General features: G+C 39.0%; 2 protein-coding genes and 1 long non-coding RNA gene across 8 annotated transcripts in view; 2 read left to right on the top strand and 1 right to left on the bottom strand.

The window, feature by feature from the left end:
• arhgap4b (Rho GTPase activating protein 4b) overlaps positions 1-22,217 on the top strand; it is a 37,276-nt gene extending 15,059 nt beyond the window's left edge. Inside the window, exons 3-24 of one of the 5 annotated variants that reach the window (XM_032563556.1) lie at positions 1,427-1,598; positions 1,721-1,883; positions 5,246-5,308; positions 5,428-5,601; positions 5,818-5,946; positions 6,206-6,427; positions 7,353-7,454; positions 7,571-7,759; positions 7,873-7,957; positions 8,830-8,854; positions 9,824-9,851; positions 10,886-10,946; positions 11,110-11,187; positions 13,522-13,650; positions 13,944-14,049; positions 14,160-14,387; positions 15,352-15,407; positions 15,515-15,686; positions 16,108-16,200; positions 16,473-16,583; positions 18,035-18,137; positions 19,104-22,217. In XM_032563556.1, the coding sequence (XP_032419447.1) occupies positions 1,427-1,598; positions 1,721-1,883; positions 5,246-5,308; positions 5,428-5,601; positions 5,818-5,946; positions 6,206-6,427; positions 7,353-7,454; positions 7,571-7,759; positions 7,873-7,957; positions 8,830-8,854; positions 9,824-9,851; positions 10,886-10,946; positions 11,110-11,187; positions 13,522-13,650; positions 13,944-14,049; positions 14,160-14,387; positions 15,352-15,407; positions 15,515-15,686; positions 16,108-16,200; positions 16,473-16,583; positions 18,035-18,137; positions 19,104-19,304 (2,690 nt within the window). In that variant the 3' untranslated portion in view covers positions 19,305-22,217. Of the gene's footprint in view, positions 1-1,426; positions 1,599-1,720; positions 1,884-5,245; positions 5,309-5,427; positions 5,602-5,817; positions 5,947-6,205; positions 6,428-7,352; positions 7,455-7,570; positions 7,760-7,872; positions 7,958-8,826; positions 8,855-9,250; positions 9,351-9,823; positions 9,852-10,885; positions 10,947-11,109; positions 11,188-13,521; positions 13,651-13,943; positions 14,050-14,159; positions 14,388-15,351; positions 15,408-15,514; positions 15,687-16,107; positions 16,201-16,472; positions 16,584-18,034; positions 18,138-19,103 lie in introns of all 5 variants that reach the window. The other 4 variants (XM_032563539.1, XM_032563530.1, XM_032563547.1 and 1 more) reach the window with 4 other exon arrangements.
• LOC116720590 (uncharacterized) overlaps positions 1-27,686 on the bottom strand; it is a 957,300-nt gene that overhangs the window by 150,612 nt on the left and 779,002 nt on the right. The window contains exon 2 of the long non-coding RNA XR_004339420.1: positions 26,128-26,133. This is a non-coding gene — a long non-coding RNA (uncharacterized LOC116720590). The remainder of the gene's footprint in view (positions 1-26,127; positions 26,134-27,686) is intronic.
• cav4b (caveolin 4b) lies at positions 22,326-27,572 on the top strand. Of its 2 annotated transcripts, XM_032563893.1 has the most exons (4): positions 22,326-22,914; positions 24,343-24,557; positions 26,100-26,287; positions 26,774-27,572. In XM_032563893.1, exons 2-4 carry the CDS (start codon positions 24,348-24,350, stop codon positions 26,955-26,957), a joined length of 582 nt encoding a protein of 193 aa, XP_032419784.1. In that variant the 5' UTR covers positions 22,326-22,914; positions 24,343-24,347; the 3' UTR covers positions 26,958-27,572. The 2 variants fall into 2 exon arrangements, with proteins under 2 accessions (XP_032419784.1, XP_032419776.1); XM_032563885.1 differs by lacking the exon at positions 22,326-22,914 and having other exon boundaries at positions 24,087-24,557.

Genomic DNA, 27,686 nt, shown 5'->3' with positions numbered 1-27,686 from the left:
ATATTCCTCCGTTTTTGACAGTCTTTTAGTGTCTTCCTCTTGATACTTACTTCTTTTTAGTCCTTTTCTTGCACATCAATGTTTGATAGATCTCCTCATGATGTGCAAATCTGTGAAGACTTGACTTGTGGCAGACAGAGAAGCATGGGGAGGGTTTTAAAAATAATCAACTGTAGCAGACTGTTTCTGAGAAATAAAAAAATTAAAAGCTGAGCAAAGGCCTGACTTGAAACTGGAGAGATGCATTTTTCATAGATATAAATAAAGAAATGGGAACTTGTTGTACTATTCAACTGTGTGACAGTCAACTTTAAAATAGATACTCCGCTAAATGCTTGTCAAGTCTGCCTAACTAATTTTGCCCTTTAATTGGTCACCATTGTTTTGTCCCAATCAAGATTTCTTTTTTTCTCAGATACATTGAATGTTAAGAATTTGGTAAAATCAGTCAAAATTAATGCCATGGTGAAAAATGCAGTTCAACTTAAGCGTACTCTGCCCCCTTATGGATTTCTTAGCTAGAAAACAAATTTTATTGTCAAAGATAACCTGTGTACAAAATGTAGTTTTAAAAAGAGGATTTCATTTATTAAGGGAGAAAAGCTACTGAAACCAACTTGGCCAGATGTGAAAAAGTAATTGCAATCTAAACTTATTAACAGACTGTTTAACAGGGCATAGAGTAGCTGTGTTACCATTAAACATAAAATTGCACAAATTGAAATTACAAAAATAATATTGTTTAATGGAAACACACCAAATATTAAAAAAAGACCCACGTTTTTCGATAAAAAACTTTTGCGTTAGGATGAGGTAGTTTTTCAGCCGTATTGAAGCAGCTTTTTTACGTCACACAAATCACGTGATGGACAGCCGGATGTTACTACTGGTGGAAATGACTACAATTTCCCCTGCATATGTAGTCTCTCCCAAGCGGGCGGGGCTTGTCGCACAAAAGCCCGAATAAACGCCGATGTCTCCTCTGATTGGCTGATATATGATGAAGACTAGTGCCATGACTGAATTATGACTATATCTCATGTAACCGTTTACATTCTTCACTGGCATGACTTTTAATTAATTGTCACATGAACAAGCTTATTCACGTGTGATTTAATTTAATCTCTTAGTTAATTGCAAAATTGTGTATTTCCGACATTAGCAGAATAACGATTTGCACACATTTGTAATTGAAAAGCAGCTGGTGTGTATCTTTTATCAGTAAAGAATGTATATTACAACCTAACACACTGTAAATATGATTAAGCATGTTTATATTTTTAGTTTAATGGAAAGATTAATGACACCTCTTGTTTGAAAATAGTATCCTATCTCTGTTCACGGTGTTTCACGTGTCTGCATGCTTCCAGGGTCATTATTAATATGTATTTATTCTGTCTTTCTCTCTGTCTCTCTGACTTACCAGACTTGCGGGTCCAACTGACAGACCAGATAAAGATTTTGGACTCCCAGGTGGAGGTGAAGCAGCAGCAGCTCTCAGACCTGTCTGAGTTTCTCAGGCGCCGAGGCGACATCGAGACTGAATATGCAAGAGCCCTCGACAAACTAACCGAGAGGTTCACTCACAAGACTAAAAAGTAAGGGATGAGCTTGCTGTCTGGTCTCCGGAGAGCAACCCAGGGCGCCTGTTTCGTGTTGTCAAACAGGCGTCCATTTAAAGGACGGGGCAGTGATCATGTCATTGTCCATCCGTCCGCAGGAAGGAGCAGTGGGGTCAGTCTGTGTGTCAGGTCTGGTCCGTTCTGCTGACTCAGACCCGTCTGGAGAGCCGGGAGCACGCGGCGCTGGGGGACACCTGCTTCAACACGCTCACATTGAGCCTGACACACAGTGCTGAGGACGCACACCGCCTGCACAAAAAGGTGAAAGCAACGTCCGCTGTTGCATACGCAACTCTGACTTTACGGAACAGCAGAGCTCCAAGAGCTTCTTTGTTAACCTTTGTTCATTTAGTCCAATAGTGAGATCAGCAGCCTCATTCGTTTATAAAGTGCTCAGGACGCTGTTTGAAATTACTGCTTGTCAATGAGGTTCTCTGAACCTTTTTGCACTTTGAAATTTGAGCTGAATGTTAATTAGATTTCAAGAGTTGTTTCATAGCAGCTGAGAGCTTTTTTTTAATTTTGGACCAACCCCAAGTGGAAGCCGTTCAGCTTCTAAACTCTGAGATCTTATTGCAAATGATCCAAAAAAAACCATGGTGCACAACCTTAAAAACAACAATACAATACTGACTCCTTTTAGAAAGATCACACAATGCCTCAATTATTTTTCTCAAAAGAAACATACTTCTTTGAAAATGTATTCTTTACTTTTCATGATTTAAAGAAAACATCAAAGTAAACCAAACCCAAGTAAGGTAAAAGAAAATACCTCAAAGCAATTTGATGTCTTTGCAAAACAACAACTGTAATCTTATCCTTCCATAGGTCAGTCTCTTTTCAGTTATATTAATAAATATAATTCTTTTTAAATTCTTTTGTATACAAGACTTCAAAGTTCTAAAATTTAAGTGAATTCATTTTGAGTTACAGAGAATATGATTATCACTATTAATTAGGTTCAAATTGAAATAATTACTTTATTTTATGACTTTGCTCTGAGGTTGAAAGGCTCACGTATTTCCTACTTTTCCCCCAACGTGTCACAAATGCCATTAGATCCAAACACTTCAAGTTTCATCAGACCAAAGGACAGATCTCCCTTCAGAATATCATTATCATTAACCCGTTTTTTTTGTTTTGTTTTGTTTTTAAATTAGTTTTGGATTAATTACTTCTTCTTCTCTGGGTAGTCTTTCAGCCTGTCAATGCAAACTTTAGCATTGCATAAGTTTAAATGAAACATTGCGAAATAACTGATCAGAAACTTACAAAGCAATGACATTATCTGGGCTTTACTAAATTTTTCACAGGCATAATAATGTTCTCATAAACATTTAAATATGAAGGAAGTACAAATGTAATAATCCTCTCTCTTATTGTTCTGGCAAATTCTTAGACGTTGGTTAATGTAGCTGGCTAATGCTAGCTGTGATCCATGTTGTTTTGAAATGACTCTTCGGTAAAGTTGGCTCAGAACATATGTTCTTATCTGGAGCCACATCTATCTGGCTGTTAACCAACAGAAAGGTGTTCCTCCTTCTTTATAAAACAGTAAGGTGATAGATTAAATAGTTTTTAATCATCTAGTGTGTCAGTTCTGAGCTCCACTCTGCTCTTTCACACACAGACGTGGCTTTGAAGGAGATCTGATCCTCAGACAAAGCTGAGGTGACTCATTGGGCTTCTCCTTATCTGTTCTTCCTTTGTAAATGTCATAGCAAAGGTTCGAAAAACGTTTTTATTAGAAAAAAACAGATGTACTATCTAGTTAACCAAGGAGAGAGAGGGCAGGTTGTTTCACATGGTAAACATATAATTTATAGACATGTAGTACATGAGATCTGAAAACCTTTCAGTACTCCCACATTGTCCGTGTACTCTCACTGTCTGTTGTCTTTCTGGTGTGAAAGTGCCTTTAGATTACATCCATAACTTGAGGTTATGAATCTGAAGGTAAAGTGGAAACAAAATGTAGCAAGAATGTTGTTTGTTAATTACTACATACAGTATATTTTATGTTTGTGGGAAACAGAAACTGCATTTCTATACGATATCTATATATCATAGTCTAGATGTTGGAACTTCTGCTCCCAACTTTGACTAGATGAGTAATTAAAGACACAATTTTAGTTTTTAAACCCTGCATTCAGTTCTGCAGAGGACATAAATATACTGCTGTGCTCTGGAGCATAAGTCATTGTATTATTTATGAGAAAATGTCCTAGCCACAAGTAGAATTGGGCAAGAGGAATATGCTCGGATAAATAAGTAGCCTTCCCTTTTCTCTGCAGTAGAAACCCGGTTGTTTCTTTGCCATTGAAATTGTCCCTTTAATATGTACAATAAGTGCCCTAAAACTGTTTAGCAGCCTGACCACATTAGACATTATATCAGTTCAACTGAGCTATCTTAAATGTTGCTGATGCAAAGAAACTAATTTAGACATGCATATTTTCTATATTTGTGCTTCCACATTGCCAGTGTCCGGCAGCTGCTGTGGCAGATATTTCTTAAATTATTAACTGACATAATGTGTCAGAAAAAAACACTCATGGACTCAGACACCAAATTCCTTTTCAAAGACGCTGCTCTTCTTTCTGACATCATTAGCTCGTCTGGATGCATGTGCCCATATTCATCTGTTAGGAGCTTTGCTACATTAGTTTTGTAAAGACCTTGATACTCTCCTACTGAACATTAATACCTCTTGACTCATTGTTAAAGGAACTTATCATGGTGGCTAATAATATCAGTTGCTAGAGCAGCACCTCATAAAGAGTAAAGAAAGCACTTCTAAACTGCTCCCTTACTGTAGCCGCTAGCAGTGCTGCGGTGCTAATGCTAGCTTGTACGTACACAATGGGAGATTTAGCTCCCACTGAGGTATTTTTTATTTCTGTTGTTTTCTGTAACTGTTTCTCTGTACTTTTTTACGAGCGTTTCTTGTTCGGGAAATACTATTGTTGTCTTTATTTACAGTACATGTAGCCTAGCTGTAAAGTTTTTCTTGAGGTAAATTGCTAGACACAAGTTATAACTGAATCCATATTTTAGGTGAATACAATATGTTTTTCACTTATATTATGCTGTAGCTGCCAGTTGCAACTTCTGTTTTGTTTCATTAGTAACAGCAGAAAACAGATGTGACGTCTTATTTTAGTCTTAGTTTACACAAGTCAAAACTTACACACTTGGGAAGACTAAAAAAAGCCCACCAAAGTCACTGTTTTAGCTGACTGGCAAAAGGGTGTTGAAAAAATCATTTTGAACGGTGAAAATAGAACCCACAGAGTCACGCTCTGTATTGTGTATAGACACCATTTATAACCGGAATAAATACTAAGAATGTAACACTTAGTATTTAGTCTTACATTCTTAGTAACACTAAATACTACACTCTTATCAATCTTTTAAACTGCATTTCTGTTTCCCACAACAGAAATGCTGTTGTGGGAAACAAAATGACATGGCTGTCATTTTATCAGCCATGCATTGATAAAATGACAGACAAGACCACAAAAATAAAAACCTAACTGGCCACTATAAATGTGTATATCTTAATATTTACACATACACTTTTCACATTTTTCGCTAACGATCTACACTTGTGCACGTTGCAGAGCAAAGAGGTGGGAATCCAGATGCAGGACGAGCTGCTAAAGGTCACCACCGAACTGCAGACGGTATGTAACACCAGTTATTAGATGGCGTGTGCAGGCGGAGTTAAAAATCTGGCACGTTAAGAGGACAAGACTTTTGATTTTGCTCACGACACGTTTTGTTGTTCTGCATTCCAATGAAGGCTCTAAAGACCTACAACCAGTACCACACAGACTGCCTGATAGCTGAGGGAAAACTGAAGGAAGCCGAGCGTCTGGAAGAAAGGCACACTGGGAAGTCGGCCGAGCTCGGCCCCGGCCAACTGGCAGGGCAGAGGCGGAGCTCCGTCAAGAAGATGGAACGGTTGATGGAGAAGGTGAACGTGAACGTCTGTTGAAACAGAAACAGTGAACAAAACCACAGGAAGTCTTGAAGTGAGGTTTCTGCAGCGGAAACCGCTTCCTTTTCCTCTTTGAGCTAAATGAGTTCAGGTGTTTTCAACATCTGCAAATGGAAATTTCTGCTGAGTTTTAAAAGCGAGTTTCCTGAGTTGTTTTTTTTAATGTAATTTTTCATGTATTTGTGTGAACAGAGACATGGAAAAATGCAGGAGACCCAGCTGAAGTGTACAAAGGCACGGAATGACTACCTGTTGAACCTAGCTGCAGCTAATGCAGCCATGAACAAATACTATCTGCAGGATGTCAGCACTCTCATTGACGTAAGAAACATTACTGGGGATTTATAAAACTACTCAGAAGTTTGTTTGCTTTTAAGTGCAGTTATGTTCTTATTATGATGAAGGGTTAGGTTTGTGATCATTTATGTTGATTATTTGTAAATCAGAAGCTCTACCAATTTAGTTTTTGGAATAGTTTTTTTTTTTGGATCTTAGAAAGCAGTAACAGTTCATACAAAGATTTCTCACAAACCTTTCACAAGATCTACATCATTTTCTCTTTGCTTGGTTCTCCTGGCAGTGCTGTGACCTTGGTTTCCATCTGTCCATTGAGAGAGTGATGAAGTGCTACCTGGCCAGCAGGTGGCGCATTCAGAAGACGGAGGAGACGGGACTGAAGCAGCTGGAAACTGCTGTGACATCCCTGGACCAGAGTGGAGACAGGGATGGGTTGCTACAGCAACATGATTCCGCCTTCTGCCTTCCGTTCAGATTCAACTATCACCCACACGAGGGTGACCAGGTACTGTGACTCTTTGCTGCTATGGCGTCCAGTGCCAAGATGAAACATCCTGGTTGTCCAACATGAGCTAAAAGTATTTCAACCCTCTTGAGGGTTTTCACTTTTAGTTGCATTTGAGCCACAAGCTTCGGTGTAAAAGCATAGTTGGGAAAGGGAAGTAAAACGATTCATGAGTTTCAACATTTTTACGGATGAAAATCTTAAAAGTGTGGTGTGTTTTTGAATTAAACTGACTCAAATCTTCGAAGAAGTCTTTTATGGGTGCGTCTCTAGAACTTTGCACATCATCAGACTGCAGATTTTGCTGAGTTCTTTCCAGCATAGCTCCAGTTGTGATAGAGAGTACCTATAAACATCAATTTTCAAGTCTAATTCACAATTAGATTTAGGTCTGGAATTTGACTGGACCTTTTGAATACATAACAATGCTTTGATCTAAACCAGGGGTGTCCAAACCTTTATCACGTGGGCCAAAATCATCAGCTCGAAAGTACTTGCAGATCTAAAAAAAAATATTTTTTTAAAATCTAAAATTGCAAATGGGATTTCTTTTTATCTACTCAACAATAAATTAAGCATAAACTATCCGGGAGGGGGGACGATGAATACAAAGGCACAACATAGTTTTCTGTTTATGCTTCACATTATTGTGAAGCGTTAACGTTATTATATAAAGTAATTTAGAAATATATAGAAGTCTGTGGAGGTGCTTGATGGTCCTTCAGTCCTAAATTTGACTTTTAACTGTCCTCAGAGGTATTAGTGTGTTTTTGTGTGCTAAGGTTGTTCTTTCCTGTTTTGCCCTGTAAACTGAGAACTTCTCGCCCAATGATGGCTGGAAATAGATCTAAAGAATTCCTCTAAAAAAAAACAAACCAAACAAACCTTATTTTTTGGGTCACATTATATTTTTGTAACTTTTTAGGTGTGCGAGGTGAGTGCGGAGAGCCAGGTGAGGTATGAGCTCGAAACCAGGTTCCAGCAGCTTCAGTCTCGACTCGCCGCCGTCACCTTGGAAACAGAGGAGGTCAGTGTTTTTTGCGTTATGAGTAGCATGACTGCAGGCAATTTGTGTTTTTGGATCAAGAATTGCTCGATGGAAACACGGAAAACACAACGCGATCACTCCTCCCGTCTTTTCAGATCAGTAAAACGCTTAAAGCCACGCTTGCTGCCCTGCTGGACTCCATGTGTGACAGCGAGTGCAACCCCTCCCCCGACGTGTCCGCCAGCCTATCACACGAGCCGCCCGGAGGAATCACAACCACGGCGAAACTCTCCCTCGCCAAGCGTCGAGCCAATCAGCAGGAGACAGAGACTTACTACTTAACAGTGAGTTGGACACAGTTCACTAAATAAAGAATATTGAACTATTTTCCCAATGAGAAAATCCTTTTTTGAGTGAGCTAGTTGTTGATATCTCTGTTTTTTTATTATTCATTTAGAAAGTAAAAGAATTCCTCAACAGCAGCTCTCTGGCCTCCAAACTTCAAGCCAAACACGATCTTCTACAAGATGCCATACAGAAAGGTGCTCTTCATATACTTATACAGCGTATTAGAAGCAGCTTAAACCCAACATTGCTAATAATCAGCGCGGAGAATTGTAGAAACGCATTACCAAGAATCTGTCTGCTTTCACAAGGCCCTTCAGGCTGACAGAGCACGATGGGCAGAAATGAGGAACTAGCCGAACACTAATGGTTTTTACACAGTTCTGTGGAAAATTTATGTGAAACAAAAGATCATGACTAATCTTTCCTCTCATGGTGTTTCATCCTGTTTTAAAGTTATTTTTACTGTGTCAGTACATGACTAAGCTGCACTCTCTCTTGGAAACGGCTTGACATTGATGAAACGTTTGAGTCCACCACTGCTTACTGAATTATTTGTAAAATATATGAACGTATATCTCGATATGTCACTGAATATTCCTTTTTTTTTCATTTTAAGTCTCAGTCAAATTCCAACATTTTCCATAAAATCGGACTATTATAGAGTTATTTTACAAAGAGGAGGGCATAAATGTTTCCATTTCTACAAATAGAAACATTACAGCTGTAATTGCATCAAATAGTGATTCAACAAAAAGCATTGATTCAATAGGAACTGGACATACTTTTGGTTTTATTTTTAAAATAGTTATGTCTAGAAATAACATCATGTGTGACGTTCCTTCCACTTTATACTTGCTTCTCAACCAGATTTGACCTTTTTCCATAAAATTTCACTCATATTATTGACCTTTGTGGTCATTAATGTGACAAAGTGTAAATAAAATGTACATTGAGAGTGAGATTGTAATTGTTAAGGCACTTTACTAGCATTCCTATTGCATTGTTTTACTGCTACGCTTGTTAGTCTTCCCCGTTTCACACTTCTTCTGTATCTTCCTTCCAGCAGAAGCCGTGGACAGCGACCCCTCCAGGTAAATGGGCTCCATGCGCATGTTAAAAAAAAAAAAAAGTGTGCCTGAGAGAGGACAGCTGAGAAGTCGAGGGGAGGGGCAGAGGAAAGACATGGAGCAAATTTAAACCAATTGATCATCATTATGTTAAAAAAACAACAACATGACATTACAATGCATAAGTATTTATTTATTCTCAATTTTTTCATTATATTTTACTTCCAATTATTTAAATGTAGGAAAGACTTTCAGAAACACTGGAAAAACTGTGGATGCATGCCACATTGCTAAAAATTTCAAGAAAGTTAATTGGAAGGACGAAGTAAATAAATGAGTGGTGTTTTAAAAACGTTTGCACAGATCTGTCAGACATCATTACGTCTTGATTACCAGCATTTCATTTGTTATATTTCCCAGAATGCAATGTACTACTCGGTCAGTCCGGGTTCGGAAGTCCAGGCCAGTTTCCCAATTCTGCCACACACTCTTCACCACAGACATACTCTCCTACATAGAGGTAACACACTCCGACGGCAGCACACACACGCTTTACTGCCCCCCCCCCCTTTTTTTCAGTTTGCTGCACTGCTGCTCAGACCTCCAAAATAAAATCACAGAGAAAATCCCAGTGCTGAAGAACGGAAGGTGGACATGCACGCTGCCGTCATGTGTGTCGTCATGCTCCAGCTTATTGCTGCCTTTCTCTCCTTTCAATCCAAACTCCTCTTATCTTCCCCCACAAACCCCCCCGCCACCCCTTCGCTTATGAAAAGGATTTGAAACGCTGCCCTCTTTGCTTCCTCCTCTCGACTACTCTATCAAGTGTGTGTGTGCGTGTTTGTGTATGTGTGTGCCTCTTCCCACTGCCTTTAAATCTTTACTTTCCGTATTCTCGTTTTCTCTCTCTCTCTCTCTCTCTCTCTCTCTCTCTCTCTTTTCTAATCTCTGCATTTTTTTCTGTGTCCCTGCTTTGCTGTTGGCATGGTGCAGAAGAAGAAGGAGAATGTCTCGGACCCAGGTACACAGCCACAGCCGTGTCCGGTGTGTCGCTTCTGTGGGCCAGTTTTGGAGTTGAAATCCTACAGGGAAAGTTTTAAGCCGAAATTGACGGTGGTGTAGGAAGGCACAGAAAATGTCTGAAACGGTCGACTCACTCAAGAACTCCTTATGACTAGAAAGTTTTGAACTGTGACTGAATATTAGGGGCAGGCTAAGAGATTGTCTTTTTTGGTGGGTAATTACAATTATAAAAACATCATATTATGACACTAAAGTCATAATATTAGTAGAATAAAGGCATATTATTACCAGAAGAAAGACGTAAAATTACTAGAGTGTTGCTTTGATTCTTTCCTGCATATTTGGGAAATGCTTTCATCTCCATGGCAACCATTGAACTGTGCAAAACGCCCACTTAGACCTAGCGCTGCCTTCAAGACACAGCTCCTCCTCTGAGCTGCAGTTCACAAGCTAACAAGCTTCAACCTCACAGACTCCCCCACTCAGCTCCTTCAGACTAGCCGGCAGCAATTAGTTCCTGCTGGAACTGGGCATCAGCTGAGCTCATTATACAAGTTACTTCTCAATGCAGCGCTGGTTAATCCTGGAGCCATGTTGTGATGACTTTCTGAAGGCAGAGATTCAGAAAGAGCAGGAGTTTTTAAAGACACAGTGGCCCAATTTCAAGCCATTAAATCAGAAAGTAAAATTTCTTTTAAGTCATATTTCATCTATATAGCATTTTTTAGCAACTGGAGTTAACATAGTTATACTTGATTGTGCTATAAAATGGCACTATATGCCCCTTTAAGCCAATATCAGTAATCTTATGTATTTTTAGGGAGTGGCCAGTCTCTGAAACTGTTGCTTTGGGGGTTACAGGCTGAAAAATGCTATTAGATAAGAGTAGCATTATATTAGCCTTCTGCTTCAACTTCTTCCTGTTTCTTTGCTTTTTTTGCTTCAATTTTGTTTCACATTTTAACATTTCTTTCTCCTCTATGTTTGACTGTATCTTCACTCTCCATCTGCATGCCTGTCTTTCTTCTCCAGAGCTCTGGGCAGCAGATTCCTGTGGTGGTTGAGAGCTGCATTCGTTTCATAAACCTTCATGGTGAGTCAGTTTTTCTGATATAGCAAGCAGACAGAGAGGGAGAGAAAGAGCTTTGGATGATGGGGGTCATGAGTAGGTGGAACTGCTCTTAGCTTGGGTACATGTCTGTTCAGACCTTTAGCTTCAGTGAAGATGGACTTTGATGTCAGGGCGTGTGTTGCAGGCCTCCACCATGAAGGAATTTTCAGAGTCCCTGGCTCCCAGAGGGAGGTGAACCTCATCAGAGATGCATTTGAGAGAGGTAAGTGATCCATCCAGTCCACCACAGGACAACAAAGAGACACACAGTAAACATCTGTGCACACACTTACACCGAAGGGTAATTTAGAGAGACCGGTTACACTAACGGTCATGCTTTTGGACCGTGGAAGGAAGTCAGGGAACCCTGAGAGAACCTACATGTACAGGCAGAACATGTAAACTCCACCCAGAAAGACCCCAGGCTGGGACTTCTTCTTGCATTGACATAGAACCTTGCAAAATTATTTATACACATGGAACTTTTTCACTTTTTGTCAAACAGCAACCACAAACGGGTATTTTATTGAAATTTAGTGTGAGAGACCAAACATAAAGAAGCACATAATTGTGAACCTTTTGCATTCATTTAGCCTGAATTGTAAATTAAGGGAGCATTCACAGAAAGTTTCTTCAATGGGGGAGGTGTAAAAGTGTAATCGAATTGTGATGCAGACCAAAAAAAGCAAACTCTGGTCAGCCTAAAGACCTAGGTTTGGTTTGGGGTGAAGGGAACGCTGGTGAAGTTCGAATGCATATGAGGATGCAAGCGGACCAGAGATTACTCCAAAAGTAGGACGTGGACTATAGTGCAGAGCATTCTGGGTAAATACAGCCAAAACAGATAGGTCTAGTCTAGCACTAGCAGGAGAAATGACTCGTAATCTTTTACCAGAGAAAAGAGAAATCCTACTACCGCTACAATCATTTTTGTTTTACATTTTGTATAGAAGGAAGTTGTGCGCAGTGCCTTTATTAGAAGTATTTGTGTGGTTTGCTACAGTGGTTTTTGGTGGAGCACCACCACAGACGAGGAGGAGACCAAGTTTTCAAAGAGCTTTTTTTGTTTGACACAATGCAGTGTGAAAGTGAACCACACCAGCTGAAAATGCATGTGACAAATGTTGCAACTTTGGTCCCCAATCAAACTGAGTCTACAGGACTGTCAGGTGTGAAAACACTCTTAGACTGACTTTTTGTGCCTGTTCTTCGTTGCTTAATAACTCAAGCCCATCAAGAGTGGATGGACAATGGTAAATGGTAAATGGACTGAACTTATATAGCGCTTTTCCAGTCATTTTTGACCACTCAAAGCGCTTTACACTAGAGTCACATTCACCCAGTCACACTCACAAACACGCACACATTTATACACCGATACACAGATCGGTAGGCAATTTGGGGTTAAGTGCCTTGCCCAGAGGCACATCAACATGTGGCAGGAGGAAGCTGGAATCGAACCTACAACCTTCCGATTGCAAGACGACTACTCTACCAAAGAGCCACAGTCGCCCCATAATGTCTCTGAAAAGCAATTTTTAAGTATTGCCACTAAATTAACTCCCAATATATTTAGCTCTGGTCTTTGAATAAGTCTAACACGTGAATCTACTTTTACCTAAACTACCTCATTGTAGCTTTGGCTGTATGTTTAATGTTGTTGCCCTTCAAATGTAACCATGTACTCTTATTGCTCCACAATTATGTTCTACTTTGCAAAAAATCCCAATTGAAAAATTTCAATTTATTATTGCAAAGTGAAAAAATGTGGAAAAGCATAAGGGCTATAAATTCTTTTACCAGCACCCTATATTAATTTTAGGCCTAGTCCACGCATAGCCTGATATCTAGGAAAATGAATACATTTTTATGTGGGTTGGTCTTTCATCAACACAGAAAGTCTGTTTAATATCAGTAAAAACATTTATTTATTTAAAAAAAAACCCTCAGACTTGAGTTTAGATTTGAGAAAACTCCATATTTGTGTTGCCGTGTGCACATGAGAAAACAGATTTAGGGTCTCTGATTACAGTCTGTGACAAATAATACGCCAATATAGCCATGTACTTGCTTTGACATGATTCCTAATTAACATAGTCTTGTGTTTTATTAGCTTTGTATTCTAATGCAATATTTAAATGTAGTTCAACAAATGCATCTGTCCACATAAATGATCCCCATGGGGCCATGTTTAATTTCTAATAGGAAGTCGTGTTTTGAAGCAAACTGATTGGCTGACGTAGGTTTTAGCTTTGCGCTACACTGCCCTCTATGGGTGTGGTATGTCTAAAACAACACACAGTCATGTATTTGTGCGGGTTCATATGGATGAAACTTTTGTGAAACCGATCCCCCTGTCTACAATATTATTTTTTCAAATGATGTGGCAGAGACATTTGATTTTATAAAGACTTGGCTGCATGTGTAGCTTTCAAAGCCCATACGTGTAGCCGGGCCTCGGTCACATCGTAAAAAGCTGGTTTTTAGAATTGTTTAGGCTTTCTTGTCATAAAGAGCTATCTTTTTTTCCCCATGCACTTCTTCTAATTTCCTGCAGGGGAGGATCCTCTGTCAGACAGTGAGTGTGACCTGGACTCTGTGGCCGGCGTGCTGAAACTGTACTTCAGGGGGCTTGAGCCTCCTCTGTTCCCCTACGAAAGCTACTCTCCGCTGCTGGAATGTGTCCGTAAGATGCCTTTATGTGACCTCTGTGTCTTTGTTTTGGTGGTACCTGTTTTAAAACCATGCAACAGCTTGCATTCACAGATACCTGCTTTCAAAACCCGTACAGTTGTGATGCAAAAACTTTGTTCTTGAGCTGAATATTACTTAGATTTTTTTAAGTGACCATCTCACACAGATAGTCATTAATTTAAGTCACATTTTCTGGGGTTTCTGGCTCTCAGTGAAGCTGTAACTTAATAACACATAATGTTTTCTCAACATGTTTCTCATCTGATTCCTCCCCGTGTTGCCCAGAAATCGAAGATGAGACCGAGAAAGCTGCCCAGATTAGAGTCGTTTTTTCTACTTTCCCACGGCCTCTCCTCATCGTGATGCGATACCTTTTCGCTTTCCTCAACCAGTAAGCTGAAACCGAGTGTTTGATGTTCTCCTCTTACTAATATCCACTGGTGTTTTGAAACTACTGGTCACTGTGCTTGGGTTTGCTTTTTCTTTTTTTTTTGGTCACAGCGTGTCTCAGTACAGCGACGAGAACATGATGCAGCCCTACAACTTGGCTGTTTGCTTTGGTCCGAGCCTGCTGAGGGGGATGGAATCTGACGACGCCGTTGCTAGGCAACCACAGGTCAATGATCTTGTTAAAACCATGATCCTTCAGCATGACAGCATCTTCCCCGGCCAATCAGAACTGCCAGGTCCGGTCTACGAGAAGCACATGACACTGGAGCAGGAGTACTGGTGAGCCCCGAGTGACAATATGAATGCAAACCTACGATGGGTCGTCGCTCTGCATTTTAAAACAGACAAAAATCCCCAATTTTCTTGTTTGATTTTTACAAGAAGACTACGTTTTACACATCATTAACTGTTTTGAAGGATGTGTCCAGCATAGAATATTTCTCTCACGTTTAATTAGTTCATATATTATGCTCTTTATTACTATATAATTTCTGGTAGTGTAAAATAATCCAGTTCAGGCTTGATCGATTTAAGTATTTTAGTATTTCATTTGATCAAACATGTTGTAAACTCATTTAAAAAAATAACTCTTTAGTGTCATATGGTAAATGGACTGACCACTGTAAGTGAATAATTAGCAAAAAAAATGTACGTATGGATTATCTCATTGCATATCATCCGTTTAATCCTCTCCTGTTGTCTTTGTTCATACAAACTGTTTTATAATGGCTACATTTTCAAAGCAGCTGCTCTCATTCACATTTTTTAATCCTTTCACCAACAAAAAAGACTACATGTGACCCGTGTAAATAACATCCAGAGATTGGTATCTGCCTCCCAGGTTACAGTTTTGTTATTTTATTTTAAAGTTAGAGGCACTGGATAGAACAGTTCCAACTGTATAAAGCAGCATTCCTCTCTGTCCCTTTTTCATAGTTCATCATCTTAAAACAGGATTTCACGGTGAAGCTAAAAGGCATACTGGTGGCGCTCACATGCTTTGTGTAAATACAAATATGCTTGTTACTCACTTAAACTGAACTCAAGCCTACAGCCTCTCAACTATGTGTGTTGTGCCAAAATGGAGAAATCACTAAATCATTCTTTCTAATTCTAAGTCTTGCGTGTGACGTAAGCACATTGTCACAAGTTAGGACTGTGGCATTGCAGTTCTGGTTTGCGTCTCAACCAGTAGAGGAATTGAGTGTGACCACCTACTTTCTGTTTTTCTGCTTGTGTGCAGTGAACCAATCACAGAGGAGGGAGACGGAGAGACCGAGCATCTGCCCAGTGAGGACGGTCAGTGCACACGCCAACAGCACGCCAGGCATCAAAAAAACTTCCACATGAATGCAACACAAATGATTATCTCAATCAAATTTGTTGTGATTTCATTTGTCCTGTAGAGTGGGAAGCAGTAGCTTTGTTTGACTACGTGGCCAGATCTCCAGCAGAGCTTTCCTTCAAGCAGGGAGATCCTGTTGTCCTTTACAGCAAGGCCTCATGTGATTGGTGGAGAGGCGAAGTTGGAGGAGTTAAGGGCCTAGTCCCACACAAGTACATCAGCATACTTGACGTGTAAGTGATCTTTATGTGTCAGCAATTCTAGCTGGCATTGCAAAGATGATATTTGATAAAAGAGATTGTGTTTCCGCACGGCATTTAATGCGAACCAAATGAAAAGCTGGTTGTCTACATGTGCCAGGGCAGCTTTACTTTAGTGGAGAGATACTGGAGATGGCATCCTAAATGCTTGGTTGGGTTGCATTTGGCATAAAAGTAGTCAGAGTAATAAGCAGCGTTTGTATCACCTTCAAGCTGCTGGGTGTGTGTGCAGGTTTAGACTGTCTGTAGAATTCCCAATCACGTTGTTCTTGTCACACCATATTTACATGGTCAGTTTTTATCCCACACTCCAACTTTTGTTGTTTCATCTTTTTCTCATAAAACATGAAACAATATGCTTTATATATACATCCCTCTGCTTCTCCTCCTCTAGGTCGGAGCGAGGGAAAAGAGAAGAAGGTAGAGTAGGCGGAGGCAGCACTGGAAACCTATCAGCAGAAGATCCACATACGGAAAACACAACAAGGTATACACACAAATGCAAAATACTCATGCTCAAGCACACACTCACTCAGACACACCTATGAATGCTATCACAGACAGCGTAACAGTTGTAATGTGAATAGATTTGTCAAACCAAGGAATCTGAGGCTAACCAAAACTCTTACACAGACAAAAAAATGAGCAAAATGAAGAACACCTCCAGTTCTCATCATTGTACACCCCATGCAAGTCTTCAAGCCTACAAACGCTAACAGACACTAGCCAAAGTCTTACCATTTCGGCGTGTCTCGACAGGATGCGGGTAAACAGCGATAGTGCTTCGTTGCCAGGGAGACAGAGAGGAAGTGAGGGGAGCCCGAGTCGAAAACCACAAGCTTCTCCTGCCACAAGACAACAAATACCAGTGTAAGGCTGCACACCTCAGGCACACATCAAACTGTGTGTGTGCGTAGCACGATTCAAATATTTGCAGAAGGATGACACTGAGATAGATCCAAGTGAATTGAGAGAGGAAAAAAACTGAAAGTCAAGAGACATTTAGCAAATCTGGTCAGGCTCAGTCACATCTCTGCAAAGCAACAGAGAGTGCCATGATTACATAACAGCCTGAATTTAAGTGGATGGGACAAAGCAGAGCATCAATCTAACAACGGCCGGCGCAGGATGTAAGAAAAGGTGGAGCCAATCTCTGTCCACAAACTACAGTCACAGCTGTGACCTGAAACACCACACAGATTACTGGATGAAAAGGTAGAGGGCAGGAAATTGGTTGTTATTTCTAGTTTGACCACATGGTGGCAGAGATGTCTCACCTTCATGACGGCAGACAAAATGATCATTTAGAATTACAGGAATTTGAGGATTTGGGATTCACATTGTTAATTTACATTCAGATGATAGTCGTTTGACAGGTTTTGGAGGTAATTCTAAGTCATAGTGAACCTTATTAACCATTGTAAGATGCTAAATTTGTATTTTATCAAGAAGTACTCACAGGTCAAAAAATCTAATACAATATAACTAATCCCCCAAAAAACTGTGATTTTTTTTGTACCTTAACATTAAACTATAAAAGCAATATTCTAATTAAGCAAATAAATTTGTGAGATTTTTTTTGTCAGACAGTTAATTATTGTAGATTTAAAAACTTTAAATGTTTGTTCATGCATATGTTTGATTTATTAAATGAATGACCTCCTGTTTAGAAATTCTTTTAGAAAAAATTGGAAAGTATTCTCTACTCATTACCTCTAACTAAAAAGTTAGCTACTTAACCCTAGAGCACTAATTAGTTCCATTAACACTAATTTACTATGCCAAGATGTTAGTTAGCGGAAGTTAATGCTAAAGTGGTAAAATGCTAAATTCAGCTAGGTTGATAACCACCATGTGTCACAAGGAGAATGTGAGGAGGCCCTAAACATTTCATATTTTTGCATACATTTGTTTAATTAATACCTCCTGGTTGCACACTTTTCATTTGCTCAATAAAGTTTATTTAAAGGAGGAAACGTCTTCATCCACTTCAAAATAAGAGCATGAATATAAACACCAAACTTTTTGAAGAATTCTTAACCTTCATCAACCACAACTTTGACACAGCTGTTAAATTATATTCAACTGAAAGTTTCCAAGTAAAGTAATGCTTTAGAATTTATCTGGAAAACTTAATTTAGAGAAAGCTAACAGTGCTAAATGCTTTCAAAGTTAGCAAATATGCTAATGCGCTAAACAAAAGAATTAGCTCCTCTGTTAGTGCATTAGCTCTTAGCTGCTGCTCCTCTGCACTCAAAGAACAAACAGACAAGAAGCTCTGTGGTTTGTGATGATTGGGTTATTTTTCACCTCTCCTCCAGGTCTCAGGAACGGAGGCACACTTTGGACACCGTAAGGCAGGCCAGCTGCAGAATCCCAGACAAGCCTCCATTTGTTACAGCAGAAAGACCAACAGTTGACAAGGTAATTGTCCTACTAAGCTGGATGTTTTGCTGTAATTCTGCGAACTCTTCAGAAACACACAGGTTAGGTACCATGTTGGGTAACCAAGTCTCTATCAAGAATGTATATGCCTTTGATTCTGGTCAGCTGACTGTAAGGGACAGTATCATGTAAAATTGACTATTGTGAGCTTTACATCATGTTACAATGTTATTCAGAATCATACTATAGAATGACACTATGTGCCTGGAAAATATATAATACTGCTAATTTAAGGGTTAACACACAACTAAAACTGTTTGGGAAATTATCTAACCAAGTATTTATGGTCAAGTTTCTAGTGCAAATATCTTAGTAAACTTGAAATAAAACTAAATTACCTTTTCATCAAGATATAGGGACTAGTTTGAAGTAAATAATTCCTTAATATTGATGACAATGTTCTAGTTCCATTGGCGGATTATTTCACTCAACATGGGAAAAATGTCTTGAAACAAAATGCAGAACAAGTACTTTTTTTAATCAATGTTAAGAAATTATTGCCTTAAAACAAGCTCCTATATCTTACTGAAGAGTTACTTGTAAGTTAGTTTTGTTTAAATTCAAGAGTACTAAGACATTTGCACTGGAAACTAGACAAACAATACTTGGTAAGATTTGGTGTTTTTGCAGTGTTCTCATTATTAAAGGGAAAAAGAAGCATCGACATTCCTGCCTGCTGCATAAATGAACATGTTCTAGAAATGCTTTTAAACATAAAGGTTAAAAAGTCTACATCTAGCATTTCTTCAGTGGGGTTTTTTTCACAAAATGTCCACAACAGAAAGACACATTTTCATTGTATATTACCAAACAAGTATTTGTTTTGTTACCAGGCTGCAAATGACATGTTCTTTCTTAATTATGAATTAATTGGGAGTGCATCATAGTAGAAAATATTGTTAAAGACATTATATTATCTGCTTCCCCCTTCTTGTTCTCACGCAGGACATGATTAGCCGGCAGATGAACTCTGTCTTTAAGGAGCTCCTCTCCCGTCAGCCTCCCGTGCAGTCATCTCCCTTCCCCCCTTCTGTCTCCGCCACTCCTTCCTCCTCCTCGTCTTCCTCGATTGCTCCAGCCGCCCCCACGGCTAAGAAAGTATTCGGCCTGAGAAGGGCAGGCCCTTTTCAGTCCGGACTGAGATGAAAGCATGAAGAACTGTGGTATTATAGGTTCATTGTTTGAAAGTGAAGATCTTGAATTTTTCCCCCCTTTTTTCTGTTTTATGGACAACAATAATTGCGTGTGCCATATCATAGTGCCACTAGTCTTGGTGCCGTGTAGGTGTATGTCCAGTGTGTCTGTTTTTTCAACTGGTTTTTGTTCAACTTTGTTTTGCTCTCCTGACTTTTGCACCTTTTTTTCTTTTTGAGAATCAGGGATGTGGATTCACCGGTGATATCACCAGAAAAACTGCTTGGTACGGTACTGAGTGTACATAAACAACAAGAAAATACTTAAGCTGCCCCCTAGTGGCAGGTCTGAGATCAGCACCCCCTAATGATTTGCTCTAGAAAACTGATCTGGGTCCTGTGCCTAGGAGTGCCTTCGCGTCTTTTTTTGACGTTTTTCACTTGAAAACACCAGATAAGTTTAGACTTTGTTTATGAAATTAGAATGTGTACCGGTATGATGTCAGCCCAAAAGTGTTCCGAATGAATAAAAAAAACAACAACATTAGAAACAGAAGTCATTTGAAACTTTGCCAACAACTTTATCACTTTTTCATAGTACATTAATGATTACCTTTTAAAATTAATTTAAAACTATCTTTAGTCCTTCATGACTTATTGCTGGTAAGCCATTGGGCTCATGCTACTTTTGCGTAACTTCGGTTTTAAATGGTGCCTTCAAATGGAGCCATGCCTGTGGTATTCTCAAGTTATTTTATTTCTACACAATATTTTTCTAAAATGTGTTTAGGAATGAAGTCATGCAGAATTTAGTGAAACTGTTACAAAAAAGAGTAAAGTTTAGCTTTAAGAGATAGAACACATAAAAGTGTGGACAGACACAAATGTCAACCAGACCTGAGCAGTTCTTCCATTGAGAAAAAGGTATTCCTATAAACTTTTTTTTTTTTTCCAAATGTTGGGTTTATACTTTTAATCATTTCTTTTGATAGACAAGAGAACAGGTTGAGGCATGTACTAGCTAATAAGGATGTGATATTAAAAATTAGAATTTTTCTTGTTGCTACTGAAAAACCTACAAAATCAATTTAATGTAAGGAAAATTTTCACCTGAATACCTTTTGCCAAGTTCATGTGATTTTCTGTTCCTTGTATAGTAAAATGTTATCCAGCTCAATTTCTGGAGTCAAATTTGCATGCTTTGATTGTGAACTCACTAGATTCGTATTAATGCAAGTTAATGGTTTCCCACTTTGCTTAACTCAACCAGTTAGCTCCTGTAAACCAGTACATGATACTAAAAACCAAAACGTTAAATAAACCCACTGGATTTGCCAATAAATACAGGACACAGGAAGTACCATTCTTATTCTTTTAATCTGTACTTTACAGTAAACAAGCAGCTACTGTTGCACAAGCTAGGCTAGCAACGTTAATGGTAAAGCAAAGTGTAGAATCCACAATAATAACTAGCATACTTGGCTTTAAAATTATAAACATTATTGTATTCTTTAGAGCATTTTTATCATAAGCCAATGCAAAAGTAGGTAGCTAGCTAGCTAGCTACAGTTACCTTGTTGTTAGCATAGTATCGTTACATTTTAGCTGTGCAGTTCCCCTTGCATCACATTCAAATCAAGTTTAGAATCTGAAATATTCTTTTGCAACATTACTTGATGGGGTACGCAAATAAAAGGGATTTGTTTTATTCCTGTTGCTAATAGCAAAGATTTTGTTTGCGACTACTGGGTTTGCTAAATTAGGAAGCTAACACTGGGGGCTGACCACACTACTGTCATTTAACATCAGCTACGTAGTGCATAACAAATTATTTTACGTATTTTATTCAAATCAAACGCTGTTGATAGCGTTGTTCTTTAAGGTTCCATTTTATAACGAGGAGAACAATATCATTTTTACATACTGTGGAACATACAGACTGAAAACACATTCCCCTCTATATGTGATGAAAGGCCTAAACATGAGGCCAAAACTCAGGGCTTTTGCAGAATTAAAGATGAGCTAACTCAGATTTAGCTTTGATAGAATAAGTATGAGTTTCTCTCTCAGGTCTTTGGTTGACTTATGGTGACTTCCATTTGAGCTTCAAAGTCGGATTTACTTCGTTACCCAAATTTCGCCCGGAACGCCCTCTGTTTTGGTTGGGATTCTGATGGGAATTCGTTGAAATCTAACAGCTCCCAAATACAATGTCCAGGAAGGGAGCTCTGTTCATGAAAATGAGGGAACACTGATTTATTTACTAGGGTTACTTATGTTCATAAACATCTTTTACAGACTATTGACCAGTTTTTTTCTTGCAGTCCTAGCATTACCTAAAATGTTTACCTTACATGGCTTGCAAACGCCATTGATTTTTCAGGCTTGTTTGGCTTACTGTGGAGTCAAGTCAGATGTTTTGCCTTTATCTGCCATCTCTTCCAACCTTCAAGTCAAATGGAATGCACCGTTACCCTTCAACTTGAAACTGTGCCCCTTGCCTGAAGAGCCAAAATGGTCCCTATATCAGAGGTGTCAGTGACTTGCTCTGGTTTAAACTGTGAAACCAATATTGGCATCTTGGAGCCATAATACAAACTTGTTTTTTTTCTTTCATCTGCCACTCTTTTTGGTCCCTGTTGGCATTTAAAACAGTCTAATGAACTGGTCCAATTCTAGCGTACTTCTGAATTTGATTTTTAAAAAAATATGTAATTGAATCATTTTTACATGTGTAATTTCTTCATTGTCCTTTTACACTCATGTAAAAATAGAAGTAGAGTCTTTGTTTTGAAATGATTCTTCTTCTGTGGTTAAAACATCTTGATATTTTGGATCACTGTTTGATGATGTTATTAAGTTTACTGTGTTCAACTGTATATGTGGGTAAGAATTATGAATACAATAAAGACGACAAAGAAATTGATGATTCAAGTTTTGGTGTGTTTATACAGTATAGAGTGTTTTCCTAAGCAAGCACAGTATGATGAGTTTGAACATGTAGATCTAAATTACACAACTTAGAACCTATCAAAACATTAATTTTAGCATTATTCTTTCATACTAAAATGTTATATTTTTTACATAAAAAATATAAAATACCACAATCTTTGCTGTATTTTCTGTACTTTTAACCAATTCTTTAAACAGAAAGGGAAGATGGTGTTCATTTCCACTTTGCTCATGTCTAAAATCACAGTATGCTTTCACTAATATTTCACTTTTGTGTTATGTTTCTACATTGTGTTTACAACGAGACAGTAGGTGTGACATTGTTTCAGTTTCTGTGTTAAGACCGCTCCCCCACTGAAATGTGATCTTTTGGACCCATCCACTCCTCCTCCTAAAATAACCCCTTTCCCCTACAGCCAACCAAGACCCAGACACAAGAAATAAGTCACACAGTACCACATTAGCACTTACTGTATATCACTCTAAAGACAGAGTAGACCACTGTTGATGTTGGTGTGCTTGGTGAATATGGCATATAATCTCTGAAGGGCTTGGTAATGAATCTGGTGATCTTTGTAACATTTTTGATTAACTTGCTGCAGTCTGTCCCTTCTCTCTGCAAAACAAATCTGTCTTTACTGATACAGGACTAGGAAAGCATTTTAAGTGAGGTAAGTAAGACATGGTTTAACCATATTAGAGATTTAGCAGACCTACTTTGATGGTTACTCAACAAGTCAAGAAATTGCATCGCCTCATATTTTATCCTGTTGTGTTTTTGTAAACATATATTTTAATTGTTGGGTATGTTCAAGAAACCCCAGGTTTGACACCGCTATTTAAAACTTCAATGACATATGTGTTCTGAATTCTATGCAACTTTTCTAATGATATGAAACGACTGCAGCATATGCAAGTCAGCTAAAGAAGTCCATCCTAAAATCACCAGCAGCTATTTACAGATTTTGGTATGACATCTTTTTGGGGGGCTAAAACAGGTGGTAGTACAGGGCTGAGCTTGCTGTTACAGCCTAACATGACCATAGTCTACTGGAGAAGTGTGTGTGTGGGTGTGTGGGTGTGTGTGTCCAGTTCTGCTTAGTCTCTCAACCCATCCAAGCACTAAACAGATGCTTAGAACAGATAAATACAGTATGTGGATGTGTAATAACTTTCTCCTGCTGAATAGAAACAAAACTGTAGATATCTAAAGAGAAATGATCTAGAGTCAACACACAGCTTCTGTTATTACAGCTGGAAACTAGAGATCAGACCCAAAATCTGGGTGTAGAGATGGATTCTGACCTGAACCTTCGGAGCCACATAAAGACAGTTACAATGTCGGCCTTCTATCACCTGAAGAACATTTCCAGGATTAGAGGACTAATGTCCCAGCAAGATCTAGAGAAACTCATCCATGCATTTAAATTTAGTCACATCGATTTCAGCAACAGTATACAGTAGGACTGCCTAAAAGATCAATCCCCCAACTGCAGCTGATCCAAGACGCTGCTGACGGTATTCTCACTAAAACCAGGAAGATAGAGCACATCACCCAGTTGTAAAGTCCTTCCACTGGCTCCATGTAGCTCAGAGAATAGACTTTAAAATACTATTGTTAGTTTATAAACCACAGAACAGCTTAGCACCACAATATGGCAGATCTGCCGTTGTATCAACCTTCCAGACCTCTCAGGTCTTCTGGTTCTGGTCTACTCTGCATCCCCAGAACCAGAACCAAACGAGGAGAAGCAGCTTTCAGCATCTATGCACCACAAATCTGGAACAAACTTCCAGAAAGCTTCAACGTGCCTTTAAATCTAATCTAAAAACCCAGCTGTTTAGAGTTGCTTTTGAAACATCATAATTAAACATTAATCAACATTCTGATGTGTAACAATGCCACTTAATAAAATGTTTCAATTGTTGACTATGTGTTCTATAACTTTGTATTCTTGTGTTTTTATGATGTAAAGCACTTTGAAATGCCTTGCTGCTGAAAAGTGCTATACAAATATATTTGATTGATTAAATACAATATCCCATGTCTTTGGGTTCTGTTGCTATAACAATGTATGAAATGTATGTTTTTTCTCTAGCAAAGATGATGATGGTGAGCGATGACTGTCTGGTGGAGTGTAAGATTGATGACAGTGATGAGGAACAGGTGAACACTCCTCCCCCTCCCCCAGAATTTGCATCGAAAGCTTCAACTCCAGCTCCAAAAGACCCAACCCCTCCCGCGAATTCTCCGAGTCCCGCTGCGACCCGACCTGTCAACAGAGACCCACATGGCATCAACCAACACCTTAAGGTCAATTGGTCAGTCGGTCGGTCCTTCCTTCCGACTCTCCTTTCTTTGATATAACAGTGAACCTGTTATGTCATAAATTTCTCAGTTCATTTGTCTCATGTGGAGTACCTCAAAGTTTGTCCTTGGTTCTTCTTAAATTTGAATCACTAGCTGCGTTTCCATTACAAATGTGCACAAAAATCTTTGTTGCTATTCTGCTAATGTAAAAAAAAACAAAAAACCCCACAATTTTTCAATTGTGGCATTTCCATTAAATAAGAAATTTAATTAAAATTAGATTTTAATAAGCTTGTCATTAAAAAGCATGGCAGTGACAGTAAACAGTTACATGAGATATATTCATAGTTCAGCCATGGCGCTAGTGCTCATCATCTATCAGCCATCAGAGGAGACATCGGCGTCTTATTCCAACGCCTGAATAAAAAGCCAAATAAGACGTTTGAGCAACTGGACCCTTATACTTGGGAGAGGCTATCTATGCGCCGTTTTGGGGAAGTTGTTGTCGGTGGGATTAAACACATTCGAATAACACAACTCTTAATGAACTGTGCGGTGCTGTGAGAGCTCTGGTGGAGCCAGCTGCACATTGTCGAAAAAAAGAAATCACCATCCTTTTACTACTTCCTGTCGTCTTCTTCTTAATCGTTTTTGCCAGTAGTAACATCGAGTTGTTGATCACCTGACTCGTATGATGTGAAAAAAGTGTATTGATATGGCTGAAAAGCCCTTTCATCCTACCGCAAAAACTCTTTAGAGAAAATCTTGAGTTTTTTTCAAAGTCGGTGTGTTTCTATTAAGCATTTTTTTGTCATTTCAATTTTCACAATTTTATGGTTAATGGAGGCACAGCTGCTGTCATGTTCTGGTTGAGTTGTCTCGGAAAAACAGAGCGTTTTCTCAGTCTCTTTTCTCAGAGAGAAAAGAAAAAGCGGCTTCACAGAGAGATAGATATAAAGAGAGAGAATACTTCCATTGAGTTACACAGAGAGCGTTTTGCCAGACGTCTTTGAGCAGATCTTCGGAGATGGTGGAGAAAAGCGAGTGTTGAGGGCGAGGAGGGCGATTCAGCAAGCGGAGGGCGCTCACACGTCCACCACCATCTTTTTGTGTATATCGAGGCCGCCGACCACTGCACAGAACTCTTCGAAGGATATCCTGCCGTCTCCGTCCTTGTCTGCGTTTATAATGGTCTTGTCCACGATCTGCTGGAGCTGCGTGTCCTTCAAGTTGTTGCCCACCATCATCTTCAGCACCTGGAAGAGCTAATTGAGCTACTTTTACAGATTAAAAATTTTCAGCAAGTGTCCAGTGAGAGGTGGCTAATCCAGTTGTCAAGAAATGTTGTCCTTCATGTTTTAGATGCTTCCCTTACCCATCCCACCTGACTTAAAAAAATGGTTCCGAAGCGTACGTGAAATCAGGATATCATTAAGCAATTTAATTTCAGAATCAGTTCACATTAAAATAACGAAAAAGAGAGTACATAAAAGACTGACAGATATATTTTTCTAATAGAATACATTTCTTGTTCGTCTTCTGTAGGTGGAGGTCAGAGATGTTCTGGCTGAACCTGCCACTCCTCATAGCATAGATGGTGTGTGGACCTACAGTCTGGTTGGCTTTGAGACGACTCGCATCTGGACCTATCGCTGCCTCTCCTTGCTGTTTGCTGTGCCTCTTGCGTTCCTGTGTGGACTCTTCCTAGCCGTCCTCGCCTGCCTACGCGTCTGGTATGTTCTGACCAAATCAGTCATTCAGTGACACATTCAATTCCTCACTCACTTAACATGCAAAATGCAAGTGACAACAGTCTAAAAATATATATTTATTAATATGTTATTGCTTCAAAATTGCTTGCTGAAGCTATAGTATCAGCTTGTTGCTCAATAAACCTAAATGGCAACAATCTGACTCTATGCTGGTTCGGCTCGCTTTTACATTGTAAGGATTTAAAAATATTTAGATCTCATATATGTCCGTAAATCATATGCACAGCAGATATATCCTTTTTTTCTCCTTGATGCGATTAATACTCCAATTCCATTTTGCCACTGTAAGCATCTCCCACATTCTCAAGCAGATCAGTGTTCCGACTTCGGGTCGGTACCAGAGTATCGACCTGACCTATCAAAGCAGACTATCCTAACAAAATGTCACCCAGTTAGACCAATTGTTACTTATGATTTCTTTTCTGATGTTTTTTTTTCTCTCTCCAGGTTCCTGGTTCCCTGCATACAGCTGAGCAACACCTTCCTGCCCTGCTTGCGCTCCTTGGTTATATGTGCTGTGAATGTCTTCATCTCCCCGTTCTGTATGTCTCTGGCACTCTGCTGCACTCAGATCTCCATCTCACTGTCCAACAAAGACTTGGATCGAAAGAGAGATAAAGACACTGTGTGAATGTAAAGAAAAAAACAATAAGGAAACATGATTGAAGAAGTGTGTGAATGGGAAGTAGAGTGCTTTTATTTAAATGCACGTGATTTTTTTTTTATTATTCTAAGTTTTAACATTTTTGCAATTATTTTATTTAAATAAATTCTTTTGATAAGTCTTGTGAAGAAATCTGTTCTTAATATACTGTCCCATTTTATTTATTTATTTTTTAATCATTGGTAAATATGTGATTATAGGCTTGTATGATCTCTTGTATGATCCCTGGTGAATACTTTAGGAGAACCCTCTTTTTGAACAAAACACTAAACCAGGAAAAAGCTACTCCGGCTGTGTTTTACTTACATATGAAGTTCAAACTTCAAATAAGAATAACATCAAACTTAACTCAACCATGTTCCATCACCTAGTAATGTGGCTGACTGCTATTAGCAAAGCAGAGTAATAATATTAGTCTCTGTGTTACGCATTTTATCAACATGTTCACTAAAGGAGGTTCTAGCAAATGGTTTCTGATCTCCTGACTGGCCTTATAATTTTTCACGTTTTAACTGAAGTTTTATTGGAAGTGTATTGTATCATAGTAAATGTCACTGATTAAAAACCAACGTTTAATTTGAAGGTGTAAATCCACCTCTTCAGCCATCCCGGGGTTCAGAAAGGCGACTTCTCCCTGACCAATATGGCAGGTGCGACAACGCGTCTCGTCTTCTTTTTAAATTACCCAGCATGCAC

The sequence above is a fragment of the Xiphophorus hellerii genome, chromosome 1 (genome assembly GCF_003331165.1).
Source record: "Xiphophorus hellerii strain 12219 chromosome 1, Xiphophorus_hellerii-4.1, whole genome shotgun sequence".
NCBI lineage: Eukaryota > Metazoa > Chordata > Actinopteri > Cyprinodontiformes > Poeciliidae > Xiphophorus > Xiphophorus hellerii.
This window is presented reverse-complemented; position numbering and strand designations above follow the sequence as displayed.

Coding starts and splice junctions, on each gene's coding strand:
- cav4b (XM_032563885.1), top strand. CDS start 24,288: ATGTCTTTGGGTTCTGTTGCTATAACAATGTATGAAATGTATGTTTTT. Junction 24,558..26,099: donor GCATCAACCAACACCTTAAG/GTCAATTGGTCA, acceptor CGTCTTCTGTAG/GTGGAGGTCAGAGATGTTCT. Junction 26,288..26,773: donor CTCGCCTGCCTACGCGTCTG/GTATGTTCTGAC, acceptor TTCTCTCTCCAG/GTTCCTGGTTCCCTGCATAC.